The sequence below is a fragment of the Halichoerus grypus genome, chromosome 3 (assembly GCF_964656455.1).
Source record: "Halichoerus grypus chromosome 3, mHalGry1.hap1.1, whole genome shotgun sequence".
Lineage (NCBI taxonomy): Eukaryota > Metazoa > Chordata > Mammalia > Carnivora > Phocidae > Halichoerus > Halichoerus grypus.
In genome coordinates this window covers 191,285,500-191,303,999 of record NC_135714.1, presented here as the reverse complement: position 1 = coordinate 191,303,999, position 18,500 = coordinate 191,285,500, and the positions used below count along the sequence as shown (strand labels likewise).

Below are 18,500 nucleotides of genomic sequence, written 5' to 3'. Positions count from 1 at the left end.
TTAAGCCAAACTTTTGCACGTACTGTTTCCCGGTCTAGAAGCTTGGTCACTTTCACCTCTCCTCTGGTGGGGTCAATTGTAAATGGACTTCCTTGGTTACCATCTGTAATTGAATAGCGAATGTGGCTGTTTGAAGGTCCATCGGCGTCATCAGCCATAACCTAGAAAACATCACACTCCTGCTTAGGAGACAGCTAAGGAAGGGACGGGAGTCTACTAAGCCAATTTCTGATATCAAGAGCCAGCTGTTATAAGGCAGTAATTTATAACAGAGCCAGTAATTGATTGGGATAACAAAAGACATTTCCACATCTTCCAATTATTTTCGATAAGGCCACGACAAAAACTGGATGGACCCTCCGGAAATTTCCTTCAAAGATCCAGAAGAAGAACATGGTAGGGGAGAAAATACACACCGTGATGACAGACTGCTCGAGAGGGGCATCCTCACTGACCACTGCCGTGTAGGTGTCTTGGCTGAACACAGGGGAATTGTCATTGATATCGGTTACATTAATGCTCACAGTTGCAACATCACTTAATGAAGGCGAGCCTCCGTCAGTGGCCTCGACAGTCAGGTAATATTCATGAGAGCTTTCATAATCCAGATTCTCAAGGATAAATATGGCCCCTAGATGGAAAAGCAAAATGACTTCCAGGACTTTTAAATGTTACCACTTCCTCCTACTGTGATGGGAACACACTTCCAAACAAACCATTTCTGCCTCAAAAGTCTGCTTATCATTTATGTAGGTTTTCTAATATCTTAGTTCAGCAATTACAAATTATGAGTTTGCCCATCCCCGGATGCTCATTTATTTCTCTGTGGTATTTAAATTGCTCCTGCAGTCAACACTACCCACATCCCACCGTAAAAATAATTATATTTCTCCTCTCTTCCAAACCACCATCTACTACAGACATCCCTCTAATAATGTAGAAAGGAAACAGAAGAATTCTACTCTTGGGCTTTTATTTTCCTTTCCCTTCTCTCATTGTTTCTCTTTTATAGAAATGTGTACCCTTTTTTTAATATCTCCAGAATAACTATTTACATCTTGTCACTAAAAAAGAATCCCTTTTTGATTTAACAATTCCTTTAACACCCTTCTTTATAGTCCATCCTATAAAGGAGCCCTAAAAATAATAATTCTATGATATGCATTAAAAAAAAGGTTTTAAAATAGCATCACCACACACCTACTCTTCATCTGCAATAGTCACACGCAATTAAATACGGTTTGAATGGAGTGACTTTCTGCAAGGTTCGGAGACATACCGCTGTTTTAGACCACAGGTTAACAAGACAACAAAAGTGTTCATGCAGCAAGCGTCAACAGCTCCTACGACTCTTGACCTTGTCGACAGTCATTCAGTTTGATTCAGAGTACTTCGGCTATTCTATGTAACTAGCATAATGAAGACGCCAATTTTAATGAATTATCAGATGCCCCCTATAGAAATTAAGATCAAAGGGGTCGAAACCACTGTTTCACGTAAGAGGCTACTTTCACATGGGTTCAATATGGGAGCGAGCAAGGAGCCCTTACACAAGATCCTCTTCCGTCATCTACTCTCTATCTTTACTAATTTACTACATCTGACATCTTGACTGAATTACTAGAGTGTGATTCTTTAATTTTCCACTCAAAAGTTCTAAACCACTCTGAATCCCACTTAAAGTAACAACATAAAGAAAAGTCGAGTTTTATCTTTCCAGAGTAGCTACTGCCAATGTCTTGATCTGTCTCTTTGCATCAGGTAAAGTGCTGGCGAGCTAGCCTTTGGGGCAGAATAAAGGGCTTCCTCTCATTCACAGGGTAGGTTACCTGTTTTAGAATCGATACTGAATTTTCCGTGTTCATTTCCACTTATTATCGAGTAGGTGATTTCTGCATTTGCTTCAATATCCCGACTGGCCGCATACACTTGAAGCACTTCTGTTCCGATGAGAATGTCCTCAGACACGGCAGCGCCATATTCACGGTACTCAAACACCGGAGGGTTGTCGTTTATGTCCAAAACGGACACAACAACAGTGCCCGTGGCGGTCAACCTCCTTGGCAAACCCTGATCTACAGCTTTCAAAGTAAGGGTGTGCACAGCCTGCTGTTCTCTATCCAAGGGCTTTTCTAACTGAATGATTCCAGATAATTCATTAATGGAGAACTGCCCGTCAGCAGAGTTAATCAGTGAGTAGTAGATCTTCCGATTCAGTCCTGGTGACACATGACCATACGTCAGATTGTTTTATTTCGAGAAATTTAAACAAATTTTTTTTTTTTGAGAAAACATGTAGCATATTAGGGAAAGTGCTAACATGCATTACTTAGACATTCTTATGACTATCATCTTTAAAAAGCAAACGTTTTCATTAACAATTTACTAACTTAAATATGACTTCATCGTTATCTGGCTTTTTAAGACTATGCAAATGTATGCTAGAATACCCAGCAGCTCTTTTTAAAATGAAGTCTATTATTTAGCCTGTGTCAAAGATCTGAAAAGTAACATTTTTGTTATTGCTCTAATTCTTCAGTACTATTATGACTTAAGAAATTATTTTTATTCTCTGCTACGGAAATGTTACAAATATGTATCCTGGAGGATTATACTCTCCATAAAAATTGTGAAAGGTCTGTAAAACTATACCAATGTAACATGTGCTTCTGTTCTATTTCCACATCAAAATCTCCATCACTAATGGTTTATTCACAAAATAACACTTCACTTAATTAATTCAAATGGATATGAAGATCAGTTAATATAGTCACTAACCATAATTTTAGGGACACCGCAGATGTCTTACGATAGTAAGTACACGGGGCACAATTTGGGGACTTCAAATATTCATTAAAAATGAATTCACTATTCTAAAAATTTCATTCCATTTTTAAGGCTGAGGAATTACATAATACAACAACGAGTTATTCGATATGCCTAAGGTAAGATAAGTTACAGAGACTGAATTTGGGATGTGTTTTGGACAGAGGTTCCTGCAATCTTCGAGCACGGCTTAAAGGCAAAAAACATCACCTAGACAGTACCTGCGTCCGCATCTGTGGCCTGCACCCTGGTCAGCAGCGTCCCAGGCTCTGTGTTCTCAAACACGGTGATGGTGTGCGGGTCGGCGGAGAACTCGGGGGCGTTATCATTCACATCTTCTAATGTGAGCACAAGATTAGCTTGACAAAATCTGCCCCCTCCATCTGTGGCCCTGACCAGAAGGTTATAAACTGCTTGCTCCTCACGATCAAGAGGGGCCAACGTTTTCAGTTCACCTAAAAACAAACAAAAATAAATGGATTCACTTGAAATGTAAGATGTGAACTGCAAACGCACATCTTATTTCTTCCCCTTTTCTCTTACGATGACAGAACTGGGGGGGAGGGGGCACGATGGTATCAGTGACAGGAGTCAACATCTGTAGGAGGACCCCAGTGCGACCCAGGTTTCCAGACCCTGCCGGCTGCTGGCTCTTCAAGTCATAAAGATTTCGAGGCTAGGGCCTCTCAGATTATATATAATGTCACAAAAGCGGGGGGGGGGGGGGGGGGGAAACGCTGCCTAATTTACCAAATTTAAATATTTTTAAACTGACTCATAGCTTCATATGTTTACAATTAGTTCTGGGAGGGGTGGCTGCCAGAAAACTGTAATTTTAACAAAATACAAATTATAAGAGGGAAAACAGTCAAAGATTTACATACAAATAGAATACTATTAATTATTTTAAGGAGTATGCTAAATTATTAGTTTATGCCCACGGACTCAAGAAAACAAACTATATACAAAATGGATGAAGCAGGAAGTTTGAGATATACTTAAATTTCAGAACTATTTTTAAAAAAGAGAAGTTGATACTAATCTAAATTTTAAATCCTTGGTTCAAGTAGGTGATGTTGTTGTTAATTTTTTTTTTAATCTCACCCCAAATTTTACACAGCAAATTGCTGTGTAGATTTCTGAAAGATGCCGATTTTGTAGTATCAGAGTAAATTTTATAGGAACAGAACGTAATTTCAAATTTTACGTGGGACCTAAAACCACCCACATACGTGAGATGACTTTATTGGAACGTCGTTAATTTTGCCCCAAGCCCCATCTTTACCTGTGTCTGGATTTAGTTTGAATTTCTCTGCACCCGGACCAAACAGTGTGTAAGTAATTTCGGCGTTGGAGCGGATGTCTGCATCTGTGGCGGACACCTGCATGACCAGCTTCCCGGGAAAGGCGTCTTCTGGAATCGTGTCCGAGTATAAAGTCTACAAAGATTTTAAGCAATGTCGTGAACACAAAATATGAAGGGTTAACATGACTGCCAAGGGAAAAACGGAAAAAAAAAAGACGTTTAACTTTGGTCACAGAAAACATGGGAAATGATGGAATTTAGAATCCAAGGAGCTTTGAAAACTGTTTTTCTTATAAAACACATTTAAAACAAAACGGGAGTCAGGTAACAGGTAACAACTCCTCTGTGTCACTGAAAGAGTCTAACCTGGCATTTACCTACAGAATTCTCAATACCTGACGTCTTTGAGTTGGGTTCATGTCTAAGTTAAGTTCTTGTAAGAAAATATAAGTAGTATTCCATATTTACCCAAAAACTGGAGAGTAAATGCCTGTTACATCAATGTCTCCTTTTCAGTACAGGAAATTCATTACTTGCAATCCTTCCCAACACATGACCAGATATAACTGCATTGAGACATCGGTCATCCCCATGTCACGGGAGAAAACAAAGAATCCCCAAGGCCCCCGGGGTGGGGGGGCTCTTGTGCTAGCCTCCATCACCCCCTCCCTCCCCAGCTGACCGAACTCAAACATAATGAACGGTTAGTTCCAGTTCTAACTAATTAGAAACTCCTGCCATAAACCAAAACATAAGACAAACAGGCTGAGATTTTGTTGACTTTTTTTTCTTAATGTGAGCTCAGTTTTAGGTAAACGACATTTTATGGCTCATGAAACAGGGTATTTTGCAATACTGGTGATTTCAAATGATCTAATGTCCTAATTTTATTATTCCCAAAGATCACAAGGCATCACATCCAAGTAATATGCCAAGTGTTAAAAAAAAAAAAAAAAAAAAAAGCAAAACACACACATTGATTTTCTGTAAGACACACACAGACATCCTCCACCCCTCCACCACCCACCCACACAAAACCCTGCTGCCAGAAAGTCTGCATGTGGATCGAACTCCTCATTCCTCTGGAGCTTCCCTTCCCTCCTGAGCACACTGTACTTTCCGGAGAACAGCTCTGTCCCCTTCCACAGCGGCAACACCGACACTGCTCAGCTTCTCTGTCCCTCTTCAAGACCGTTGTCCCTCACTCTCCCCAGCCTTCCCTTAATCTACCAGTCCTCCCTTCCTCCGACTCTCCTGTGTGTGCAATTCACACACACCCTCCCTGCCGTCAGGCATCCATCCGCATCTGGATACAGAGCCCACGGTCTCCAAGCCAGTCTCCGAGTCCCAAAGTCCTGTTCCACATCTCACTCATCTGCTTGGCCGCCAAACCTCCACTCGCTGTCCTGCCTCCTAAAAGTCCTCTCCTCCTGCGCGCTCAGTAACACTGCCTGGTATGGTTCTCCTCCGCCCGCCTCTGCTTCTCCCTCCCTTCTCCCCAGGAAAGGAAATATGCCTATGGACTCTCTGTCTCTTTTTGTTATTATCCTCCCAAATGGATTCCGCTGTCAGTTCTCCATAGAAACTGCCAAGTTTACATCTCTCCCGATCTCCACCTTTAGTCTTGCCAACTCTAAATGTCTACAAAACCTATTCCACTGAATGTCCCGTTACCTAACACCAATTTTGAAGTGGAACACAACACGTTTCCTCTTAGACCAACTCCACTCCAGGCTTGTATCTTTGGTCTCTCTCCCTCTCACCTCTGTAGGAAACAGCAGAGTCCATCCTGATTCGACACACCTGCCATGCTGCCCCATGCGGGCAGCACCAAGGGCACCAGCTTGTCCTTTCTTCTCTTTGGCCACCTCGGCCTCCCCTCCCACCCCGTGCTCTCACACGCGCCCACCTACATGCACACGATCCCGCCAAACTCATCTTCTGTAAGGAACTCTTCATTCAGGTCCTCTCCACCTTTCAAATACAAAAGGAGGCCGAGTCCCTCTTTTCTCTAGGATAGAGTCCCAATCCCCTTGCTTATCTCAGCACCACCTCCCCCGGGCTGAGCTGCTGCTCACCCCCCCCCCCCCCCCCGGCAGCAGGGAGCATCGCTGCTCCAGGCCTCCCCAGCAGCCCCGGACGGGAACAGCTCCTCTCTAGTCTGTTCTCCTAGGAAATGGGCGCCCCAGCTGCGAGAGCACCCTCATTAACCTGTTTCCGTGGTGTGTGGAAGAGCAAGTGCCCCCCAAAACCAACTTGTTAAAGCAAAATGGAGCTTTGTAGATGAACTACTACTCATCCCCCAAGAACGAGAATGATAAACGTCACAAAGCATTTTTAGAGTTAAACACAAACCGTAAGCCTGCCCATAATTTACAGTATTTTTGAATGAGATTTTAAGCTACTTAGCATTCCCCAAAATAGTTCCCGAGCTAACGCTACTCTTGCTCCACTGAACACTCAGCTCTGCTTAAACAGTAAGAGGTTATAAAATGAAACGCAGCTGAATTACACCCAGCATCACAGGACAATCCTACCGAGAGGGTGAAGAAAGAAATCCAAATTCATAATATAGAAAGAAAGAATAGCCCACCTTTTCACACACTGGACTGTTGTCATTTGCATCAAGAACTTTCACTTCGACTATGGCTTTTGATGAGAAGGTCCCATCAGTTGCTGTGATGGTCAGAAGATAACTGTCCCTTTTTTCCCTGTCTAGAGGTTTCTTTACATAGACCTTCCATTCATTCTGTATATTTTCAATAGCAAACTGTCCCAAAGGATCTCCTCCTATTAAATCAACAGAGGAAGAGGACAGTCAAAATTTGTTGAAATAAGGAATGATCTAAGTAACAGAAGAAATAAACTGCTCAAAATATATATGTAATATTATGGTTTAGAAGAATTAAGGTTTTTTAAAAAAAATTACTACAATTAAATTTGGTATATTAGCTTTCCCACTTACCACCCCCCTCCCAACATCAAGGCATTAAAATGAGTATTGAAACACAGCATTAAGCTAAATAAAATGTAAAGGCTACTAAGCAATACTTTAGCCTATATTGAAACTAGAGTTAATTATAATATACCTATCATATGCTAAGCATAAAGTTCAACAGAATGAGTCCTAAACATCAAAAACAGTCGAATAGGACAACTCTTCACTTTCCTCAGGTGAAGAACTTGAAATGTAGCTTAATAGCTATTTCTACTTATTTTAGACATAACTAATTATGTCTAAATAATAGATTTCTACTTATTTTATTTCTACTTACTTTAGACAAAACTACTAAAATCATCCCCTTAACTCCCCATTTCCCTAAAACATGCACTTCAACACGTATACCTCTAGTACAATTTATTTTTAACTTACACCCTTTCGTGTAAATGTTTTTACCTGTGATGTAATATTTAACTTGTCTGTTCATTTCTTCAGAGTCAGCATCTGTGGTACTTAAGATGGCAATGACACCGCCCGGGGGATCATCTTCACTCACAGTCCCTTTGTAAATCTCCGCCGTGAACCGCGGGGGGCTGTCGTTGACGTCAGTGACGGTAACATCCACAATGGCGGTGGAGGACAGCTGAACCTTCTCACCGTGATCTGAGGCAACCACTTGAATCTGGTAATTGTCTCTCTTTTCATGGTCAAGTTCCTTTAGGGTTGTAATCCAGCCTGTCTCCACGTTAATGGCAAAAGATTCAATGACTTCTACACTTTGTGATTGATCTAGACTGTACATGACCTGGCCGTTGGTTCCTGAATCTAGATCAGATGCCCGAATCTGGAGGACTCTACTTCCCCCTGGCAGGTTTTCAACAATAAATGCCTCGTATGGGTTCGACTCCAAGACAGGGCTGTTGTCATTGGCATCTTTCACTTGGATGCTAACATCCACAGAAGCCACCACTTCGTAGTCATCGTGAGTGCACCTGGCAAGGACGGAAAACTGGTACCACTTAGTTGTCTCGTGATCGAGACTCTTCTCCAGCTTCAGTCTGCCACTCTGTCTGTCGATCACAAAGAACTCATCCCTGTTACTTTCGGGAGTATTCCCTTTGATCAGGCTGTAAAGAACGGTCCCACTATGTTCTGCTCGGATGAGATCGATCTCTGTCCCAATAGGCATGTCTTCTGAAACTGTGTAGGTATAAAATGGCTCGGAAAATTTTGGAAGTTGTATTTCCGGTGGAAGTATTTTCACATAGACGGGAACAACAGATTCTTTGGATGGAGACCCACTATCCACAGCTCTCACAAAGAAAGTGAAGAACTCATTTTCCAAGCCAATTAAGCTCTCTTTTGTAGTTATTACGCCAGACATTTTGTTAATTTCCAAATTCTCTTTGACGCTTTCAGAATCTGCTTCGATGGCATAGGTGACATCGGCATTGGAACCCTCATCAGCATCACTCGCAAGCACTTTAGTGACTGACGTCCCTTTGGGAGCACTGGATCCGATGTCCACTTCATACTTGGTTGCTCGAAACTGGGGTGCATTGTCATTGTCATCTGTAAGGATGACATTAATGGTGCAGAAAGCAACTTTTCCTCCAGCATCCTTGGCCATTAAACGAACTGAGATCACTTTCTCCGCTGGGGTTTCTCGATCAAGTTTCTCCAGAGTAAATATCTGTCCTCTCTCATTTGTGTAAAATCGGTCTTTGGCAAAGTCATTTACAATATGGTAAGTAATGTGACCGTAGATACCAGAATCCCCATCAGTTGCTTTAACCTCAATCACCAGGGTGTGTAAGGGAGCATTTTCGGCTAACTCCACTTCATATTCGCTCTGAAGAAAAACAGGGCTGTGCAGATTGCTTCCAATTACAGTTATGTGAACCTGAGCTGAACTCCTAAAAACTCCATCAGAAACAGAAATGTTAAGACTATAAAATGGCTTCAAGGTGTGCCGGCGCAGGTTGGAGAGTGTGATAATCCCCGTTTCACTGTCAATGACAAAATTCTTATGATCGTTGCCAGACAGAATGGAATAGTCCAACTTGTCTATGTCTGAACTGTCTGCATCATAGGCTTTAACACAGGTCACGAAATGCCCGTGAACAGCTTGCTCACTAATTCTGGCTTCATAAATCTGCTGGTCAAACAGTGGCGGGTTATCGTTGAGGTCCGTGACATCCACGGTGACAATCACATCACTGCTCAGTGGGGGCATGCCACCATCCACAGCCCTTACAAAAACCTTGTGCTGCTGGAACTGCTCATAATCCAAAGTCCTAACTAGTGAAATGAGGCCAGTGCTGCTGTCTATGTGGAAATGATCGTGACTCTTGCTATGATTGCCAAACATGTGGTATGAAATTCCCCTATTGGGTTCTGAATCCAAGTCTGTCGCTCTAACTTGAACGACAGACGTGCCAATGACGGATGCCTCAGACAGGGTTGTGGCGTAAGACTGCTGAACAAAGACAGGAGGGTTATCGTTGATGTCTTCCACGATTATGTCAACAAACACCTCAGCGTGGGCGCCAGTCAGGGAGTCGGTTGCTCGGATGCTCAGCTTATACGCTGGGTGGGACTCAAAGTCCAGAGGGGCTATGACATTTATGACTCCAGTGTTGAAGTTAATGGTAAACTGGCTGAAGGGATCTCCGTCTGTGATGCTGTAGAACACTTTCAACCCTTCTGGACTGTTGGCTTGTACGTGGACAACCGGACTGTGCATCTGGATATTCTCTGGAACCTCTGCGCTGTAGAAAGGCTTTTCAAACACAGGCATGGCTTTATTCATAACAGTGATGGGAACTATAACTTCAGCGGAAAAGGCTGGGTTCCCTCCATCTTTTGCAACCACTGTGATGAGGTATTCTTTATTTAAGGTGTCAGGCTCAAATTGCTTTTTCAGTGAAATTTCGCCTGAGGATCCAATTTGAAAATGTTCGTGATGTTCCTTCAGGTAGTAATGCACTTCCCCATTTCTGCCGCTGTCTCGGTCCACGGCGGTAACGTAGCGAATCACGTGGCCCACCACGGTGTCCACTTTGACGACAGCATAGTAAGGAAGGTTGACAAACACTGGTGCATTGTCGTTCTGGTCTTCTATGATGACCTTGACGACTACGTGGGCCACCGCCGAAGGCTTCTGTTCTTGGGTCACTTCTACGACCACATCAAATGCCTCCTGCTGTTCGCGATCGAACGGTATGCCAGTGGTTGAAAGGACTCCTGACGTCCGGCTTATTTTGAACCTGCGGTCTGGGTTGAGGATCTGATAAAACAAGGGCTCATTGATTGGGTTCCCAATGGCATTAATGACAGCTAATGTTCTGGCTTCGGTGGAATTCTCTTTTACTACTGCGGAGTAGAAATCCTGGGTAAACTTCAGTTGACTTTCTTTGCTTTCTTTCACGTTAATTTTCACAGAGGTAAAGCTTACAAATCTGCCATCAGAAGCTCTCACAGTTAACTCGTACCGGCTTCTTAACTGAGTTGTGTTCTGTACGGTTATAGTTCCTGTCTGGGGGTCCATAAAAAACTTCTCCCCGATGTTGCCTTCGGTGATGGAGTACATTAACTGTGAGAATGCACTCGAATCGGCATCTGTGGCATTTACTGTGATGACTTTTACTCCTCTGTATGTTGGCAGCAAGAGAGAAGCTTCATATAATGATCTGGAGAACACAGGAGGGCAATCATTAATGTCGATTACACGGATGGTCACATTAGCCGCATACTCAGCAAACAAACGTGGCGTCCCCATGTCATGCACTTGTACAGTAAAGTGAAAAGTACTTGTTTCTTCATAGTCCAAACTCAGCACTGTATGAATAGCACCAGTGCTAGAATCAATAGCAAAGTATTTGTGTATAGATGGTTCAACAATGTGATAAACAAGCAAAGCATTGGATTCTTTATCAGCATCAGTTGCTCGAATCACTAATGGGACATTCTTGTCTGTTAGGACCACACTGTTGATTGAAGCTGATTCGCTAACGAGTCCCGTATATTCTGCCTGCATAAAGACCGGCAAGTTGTCATTTTCATCCTGTAGGTGCACTAGAACAGTTGTGTTAGTAGACAAACCAGCCATGTTAGTTCCTTGGATAATCAATGTGTAAATGGGCAAAGTCTCAAAATCCACGGCTTTCTGAGTAATGATACTTCCAGAATGTGGATTAATATCAAAAGCATCGGCTACATTTCCATCTTTTATTTCATACACCACCGATGATTGACTGTGGGCTGTAACCATTCCGACAAAACTCCCAACTCCGACAGTTTCACTGATTTCCACAGAATATTCTTTTGATGTAAACTTAGGAGAAGCGTTGTCCGCAATTGTGACAAAGATGTGCACAGAAGCTATTTCACTCATTGGTGGATTGCCTTGATCCGTAGCTTTTACCATTAAGTCATATTCCACTTGGCTACTTCGATCTAATTCTTTGGCAGTTTTTATAGAGCCCAAGATGGGATCAATTGTGAAAGAATTGCCAATATTTCCTAGGAGGAGGGAGGAAAAAAAACCATGTTAGAGAAAAATACAAGGACCAATCAGTACAACTCATAGTTGGAGATACAGAAACAAAGCTATCTTTAGAAGTGATTTTCTAAAATTAAACAGAAATTCGGGGGGGCGCCTGGGTGGCTCAGATGGTTAAACGTCTGCCTTCGGCTCAGGTCATGATCCCAGGGTCCTGGGATCGAGTCCCGCATCGGGCTCCCTGCTCAGCGGGGAGCCTGCTTCTCCCTCTGCCTCTCTCTCTGTCTCTCATGAATAAATAAATAAAATCAAATCTTTAAAAAAAAAAACAAAACAGAAATTCGGGGGTTATCGACATTTGAATGGAACTCATTTCATTTTTAGCCACCTAAAATGCCACAGACTTTTCTGAGTTTTGTCCATAAATTATGAAAAGCAAGAAACAGAAGAAAGATTACTCTATAAACCTAAAGCCGGAACTCACTTGCTATCGGTTGAGCCAGGGACGTGTTGTGGAAAGTATGGTTATCCTTTGGTAAGGCAGATATGAATTTTCCAACAGTCCCCAAAAAAACCCTTTGAAACATACTTCTGGTTTCAGCATTTATCACCTGTAAGTTCTCAAGATTCTTATTCATTATGAAAGGGAAGATGTCAATTCACTAAGAAATTTTAACAAGCTTCAAGAGAGTTGTCCCTTATTTTAAATATTCAGGGAATTGATGAATGAGCTTGTGTATAATCTGCCCCACTATGTACATTTCAAAAATTTCAGTCATGTTCCCTTCCTTAATCTTTTTCCGGTCAATCTGCTCTCTCTGTCCGTGGTTCTCTCTACTGAGGGAGGACATGCAACAATGTCTAGACACATTTTTGGTTATCACTACCCAGAGAGGGCTACTAATGCAGAGACCAGGGATGCTGCTCAACATCCTACAACGCACGCACAGCCCCCACAACAAAGGACTGTTTGCTCCAAAGTATCAACAGTGCTGAGACAGAGAAACCCCACTCCAGAACAGACTGTCTTCCTTGCTTCTCTTTGGACCTTTTCCAGCCATACTGTATACAGATATTTAGCTTCAAATGCAACTCTATAATCGTTCCCGGTTTTGTATCATCACGGAAATCTTTCTGAAGACACCAGCAGTTTATTCAAGTTTAGCACTTTACTATCTTTTTGGATAGATTCAGGCAGTGTTGTGAGGGTCTCAGATTTGATCCATCTACCCACGCTTCATCCCCATTCTGTTTCACACCAGAGTCCAGAATCCATCATCCTAGTCACAGAACTGAATTTATTTTCCCCAAATCAACTATTACACTTCCCCACAACAAAGCTGACTTGCCCCTTAACTGCTTTTTCAAGTTCTGTTTTCTAGATTTGCAACCGCATGGGGTACTTCATAGGCCAGAATGACTTACCGTGTGATTTGCAAACCAGGAGACCGACCAAGCACTCCTTTCCCCACATCATTACTAGTAAACACTTCCTCTATAGCCTTCATTTCCTTCTGTTAATACATTTTCCAAAAATCCATGATACAATTTTTTCTGAGGCCAGGTCCGGTCTGGTTTTCAGTAAGCCTGCCCGGCTCTGCGTCTAGGCCCCACCACCGTGCACCACAGTCTGCAGCAGTGCAGAGGCCTGGGCTTTCTCCGGGCCCCCAAGTTCTGAGCTGAACCCTCACCCACAAACGGGTCACACTGCCTCTACCATGCCTCGTAGACCCTAATTTCTGCCTGTCTGCATTTATGAGTCAACAATCCCAGATTCTCTCATTGTGCTTTAGTCACTCAGAATTCCAAGGACCTCTCTCATCCTACGTGGGTGTCATCCCATCTTTCAAAACCGTGACCGGTTGCCCGGGACTGACAGGGCGACCACAAAAACCTGTGGATGACAGTCTTCATCCCCATCCCTTGGGCTATCCTATGTCTGTACTAATGAAGCAACCAACCTACCACAGTTTACATTCAATCATCTCTATCCCTTTCTCTCATTTTGTACAGTGAAATCTTAAAACTTCAAACACGAAAGGCCCTAGAGAGCGGAATGAATAGATTTTACCTGCGTTAAAGCAACCTGGTGGCATTAGAACCCACCACTGTCCACACAACGTAGTCCCTGCCCTCCAGCCATGCTGGCTCCTCACTCCTCAACCAGAAGAGCACATGCTCATCTCAGGAGGACTGTATTTGTGGGGTCCTCTCTGGAACAGTCTTCCCCAGCTATTCTCATTGCTTCTCATTCATTCATTCACTCAGGTTTTACCCAAATGTTCCTCTGCTTAGAGAATGTGATGATGAAGCCTTCCTTTACCTCCCTAATCAGGATGGCTGTTTCTGTCCCCATACCCTGTTTTTTCCTCTATAGCACATATTGCAACCTTCTTAGCCATTCTCCCACTAGAACGTTAAGTCCCCATTTAAACATGGCTTGTTTTATTCATTATTTATCACCCGTGCTTAGAAAAATGCCTGACACATAGGAGACACTCACTGATAAGTTTTTATCAGCATGTAAAATTCAGAAACATTACTACCTGGAGTATCTTAAGAAGGTTAAACAGGAACCCAGGTAGCCAATTAACAGACGGCTCCTACATACATCTATCCTGTGGCAGAAATCATCAGATTTGCAGATGGGCAAGCAACATGTTTATGTGGAAGAACACTAAGGGTCGCTGCATGGCTTACACATGCCCCTGTCTGATCCAATAACAGGTACACTCATCAAACACTGAAATACACATGCGGTATTTGTGAGGGAATTAATAGGGCAAGTGGTGGAGTCTGTACCAGGTTGGGGGCTTAGTCATTCACTTGAGCGGGAGATACTGGTGATTTCTAAATAGCCTTAGATTGTTCTATTTGAAGAAGGCAATTATCCAGACAAACATGTGAATTTGTGCACATTAGCAAGGACTGTATTACGTACATACACCCCAAAGGGCACGTCAGAGCTGTGCGCAGAAATCCATTTCTTCCCACTGTGCACGTGCTGTGGACGCTCAGTAAAGTGCTGACCGCCCAACTGTTGGCAGCCTCAAGTGGGAAACCTAAAGTTTCACCTGCAATTATATTTAACCTAAGTTTGGGGAAGGAAATCAATTCTAGGTAATAAGTACATACACTGAGTGTCTTCTATTTCCAGGCATGATGACAGTTTTGAAGTTACAATAATCTACTTTAAAAAAAGAAAGAAAACACCATACAGTCCAGAGTATGGCCCTGATTGTCTCTAAACACGTAAGTCAATTGTTACGGAAAATATCCTTTAATTAATTCTTTTCCCTAAAGACTCCCAATCAGACCAAACCCTTCACTCAATAAATTGTTGCTAATTAAACATGCAGTGTTACAGTCTGAATCTATAACTAGTTTTTTGAACTTTATTAAATGTAATCTGACACAAATGAGAAGTGGGTGAATATAAATAAATGAAAGGAGGTATGACCATTTTACATTTCCTATTATTTAAACAGATTCACATACACACTTCTGCATTTTAATGGTAGCTGTTGCCTATAAAGTAATTCTTTAGCACACATTTTGTATGAACAAATCTATAAAGATTATCCCCTTAGAAGTCCAAATTCTATATCAAAATAGGCCCTTGGTTATCATCTATTCTTTGAGGGGAGATATAGTTCCATTCTTGGAATACCAAATTACTAATCCCATCAGTCATTACAAGCATTTCAAGAATGCACATGCCTTCAGTCAGGCACCAACAATCATATTTTAACCACCCAGTTGTTGAAAATTATGTGAAAGCTAAGGGAAAAGTTTAACATTTTCTCCTACACAAACCCAGGCGGTTTGTCTATGAGAAAATTATTTTGCTGAACTGCTCAGGCATGCACAAATGGAATGCACTGTTTTTTTTTAACAGCTAAATTTCTGAACCAGTGGAAAAACCTTCATCTTTGTTCAAGGCGCTAACTATACTACATTTTAATCCTGAACCCCGGGCAGTACAGAAAATCTTATTTGTGGGTAATGGACTAAATTTGGTTGGTTTGGGGGAAACAAATGAGGCTTCAAGTGTATTAAGAAATAAAAATAGTTTAATCACATAAAACACATCGATTAAGTGGTTGTTTTTTTTTTTGTTAAATTACTCCCCATGCTCAGCTTTTGATTATATGACCTAGAGTTAATTGATACCTCTACCAATTCTAATGTCTAGGAAAGGCACAATTTTTAAATACGCAAAGGAATGGACTTACACAAATCAAGTTAAGTGCACGATATTCTAAAATCATTATAAAGACAAAAGAATGAGAGAATCTATATTCTTTGTACTAACAATTACCTTGAGAAACATGGAAAAATGGAAGCAGGCTTCTTGATACTTAATCACTTATTCACTATATGTGGCATGAATAGGGAAGGTCCCAAAACAAAATGAATTCTGACTATACAAATCATATACTCTAAAGTAGATCCCTATTTCAATCAGGGGCTTCCCTTTTGCGTGAACATACATTTGTGGACCAATGATAGCCTCTGCATATATCACGCTCCTAGCACGGCACGTGATACCGAAAATATGCTTCATTAGTCCATGGAATGAATAGATGAAAGACTGTGAATAGCATTATAAAAGAGAACAGAGAACAAAACATTTCACTTTGATCCTCCTTGTAACTACCAGCAAGACTCTGGACCTCTTGCCCTGTCATACATAGAAGAAATGTTCAAGGCCTTCCTTGCCCAACTCTCCAGCAGACTCCTTGGGCTTTTCAACATCTCCAGTCTAAATCGCAACCCTGGGGCCCACTGTTAACAGCCCAATTCCATGAACGAAACTCAACTGTTAAAGGTGCAGGGGAGTGAAAGGGGCAGCACAGGCATGACACCTAGTGCTCCCCCCGTCATGGAAACTCCTACTGTGCCCAAGAGAAAATGCTCTAAAAGTTAAATTACTGAGGCCAGTGGTTTCTTAGGAGTGTTTCATAGTTAACAAATAGTATGAAGGAAAATGCTGCATGGTTAAAACATTGTGGAAATATTGAATTGGATCAAATAGAGTTTTCTTCACTGCAGAACTTCTCAGAGCCTTGAACTATATGCTAATTAATGTGAATCCTTTTATTAAACGTAGGACTCTCTCTCTTTGCTTTCTATTGAGTTAAAAGCTTAAAGGACAAAAGAAGTCTTCTTTCTCCTAATATGAAAAATGGTAGCTAAAGATCAATTTAAGCAATTTTATGGTGACATACAGGAATGTTTCTACATACAGAACTAGTTTTAGAAAATAAATGTACTTTTTAAAGTTAATCTACTAAGTGCTCCAAAAATACCTGATTCGATCGAATACAGCACTTCAGCATTCTTCCCTTTGTCCTTGTCCAGAGCTGTAACCTGCAACACCACTGAGCCGACAGCCGCTGATTCATAAACCCGCCCTTCATAGGAGGAACTCGTGAACCAAGGGGCATGGTCGTTCGTATCACTGACATGAACAACAATCCGTGCGTAGTTGCGTTTTACAGGGACATCTTGATCCCGCACCTGAAAGAATCAATATATTAGCAGTGCTGTCGGGGGTTTCCCTATAATTGATTAAAAATCACTCTCAAACATATGAAACCCTTCAGAATCTGAATGGTGGCCGAAGAATGAGCAGAAAGCCGTACCATGACTGTAAGAACATGCTGGTGGTTGGCTTCATGATCAAGTGTTTGAGAAGTATAGAGAGAGCCCGTTGCAGGATCAAGTCGAAATTTCTTGAGACTCAATGGATCGATGCTGCTCTGCAGAGTATAGATTAGCTTGTTTTTCTCATCCTTATCCGTTGCACTGATTTGCAAAATTTCTGTTTCTGGCACTGTGTCTTCAGGAATAACAACTTCATACTTTGATGCAGAAAACTGAGGACGATGGTCATTTGTATCTATCACCTTGATAAATACCTATAAGGACAAAAATGACTCACGTTATAATAATATCCTTAATAATGATATTTTATTATTTACAGAATCAAGGGGAAACATGAGATGCACACTGAAAAAAACACCGATTTTTTTTTTTTTTTTTTAAGATTTTATTTATTCATTTGAGACACAGAGATACAGAGAGAGAGAGAGCATGAGCAGTGGGAGAGGCAGAGGGAGAGGAAGAAGCAGACTCCCCGCTGAGTCAGGAGCCCGATGTGAGGCTCGATGTGGGGCTCGATCCCAGGACCCTGGGATCATGACCCGAGCCGAAGGCAGACGCTTAACCATCTGAGCCACCCAGGCGCCCCAAAACACCGATTTTTTTTAGCAAAATGAAACAAAATGAGAAAAGCAACAAAAATTTAGAATAAAAAAAAATCTTTAAAATTTTCCATTGATATATTGCCCATATGAGTAAGATAATGAACTTTCTTAATTCTTGAAACTAACTTTGGAGGACATATGTAACATCTTTCACACACTTCTTTCTGACTGCACACTTAATTTCTCTCAGGTCTCCACAGTAGAGAGATTTCTAGAGTACTCATTTAAGGATAACAGAGAATTTACTTGAGCAGGATTTACAGAAGATAATTTCCTGTATCAGATTTGAATCTGCAACTACCAAGCTAGCAAGGTGAGTATGGTACTAGATAAATACCATATTTAAATTTCTTGTTCTAATCGTTGAGACTCCAAATTCCTACCAATAAATTAGAAACGTGCTTTAAAAATCTTTACTACATTTTTGTGATCATAAAACCTACATATAAATAGTAAACACATTCATTTTCTTTTTTTTTTTTTTTTAAAGATTTTTTTTATTTATTTATTTGAGAGAGAGAGAAAGCATGAGAGGGGAGAGGGTCAGAGGGAGAAGCAGACTCCCTGCCAAGCAGGGAGCCCAATGTGGGACTCGATCCCGGGACTCCGGGATCATGACCTGAGCCGAAGGCAGTTGCTTAACCACTGAGC

General features: G+C 41.7%; 1 protein-coding gene across 6 annotated transcripts in view; it reads right to left on the bottom strand.

The window, feature by feature from the left end:
- The window catches only part of FAT1 (FAT atypical cadherin 1), a 127,938-nt gene that overhangs the window by 19,053 nt on the left and 90,385 nt on the right, over positions 1–18,500 (bottom strand). For all 6 annotated transcript variants that reach the window (XR_004923631.2, XR_013446660.1, XM_036112387.2 and 3 more), the window contains exons 8-16: positions 17,226–17,501; positions 16,890–17,100; positions 7,530–11,597; positions 6,726–6,922; positions 4,112–4,265; positions 3,048–3,281; positions 1,830–2,219; positions 417–631; positions 24–161 (exon numbers count right to left, since the gene is read on the bottom strand). Coding sequence is in view for 4 of the 6 variants with exons in the window: in XM_036112387.2 (XP_035968280.2) it covers positions 24–161; positions 417–631; positions 1,830–2,219; positions 3,048–3,281; positions 4,112–4,265; positions 6,726–6,922; positions 7,530–11,597; positions 16,890–17,100; positions 17,226–17,501 (5,883 nt within the window). In the remaining 2 variants the exon portion in view is untranslated. The remainder of the gene's footprint in view (positions 1–23; positions 162–416; positions 632–1,829; positions 2,220–3,047; positions 3,282–4,111; positions 4,266–6,725; positions 6,923–7,529; positions 11,598–16,889; positions 17,101–17,225; positions 17,502–18,500) is intronic.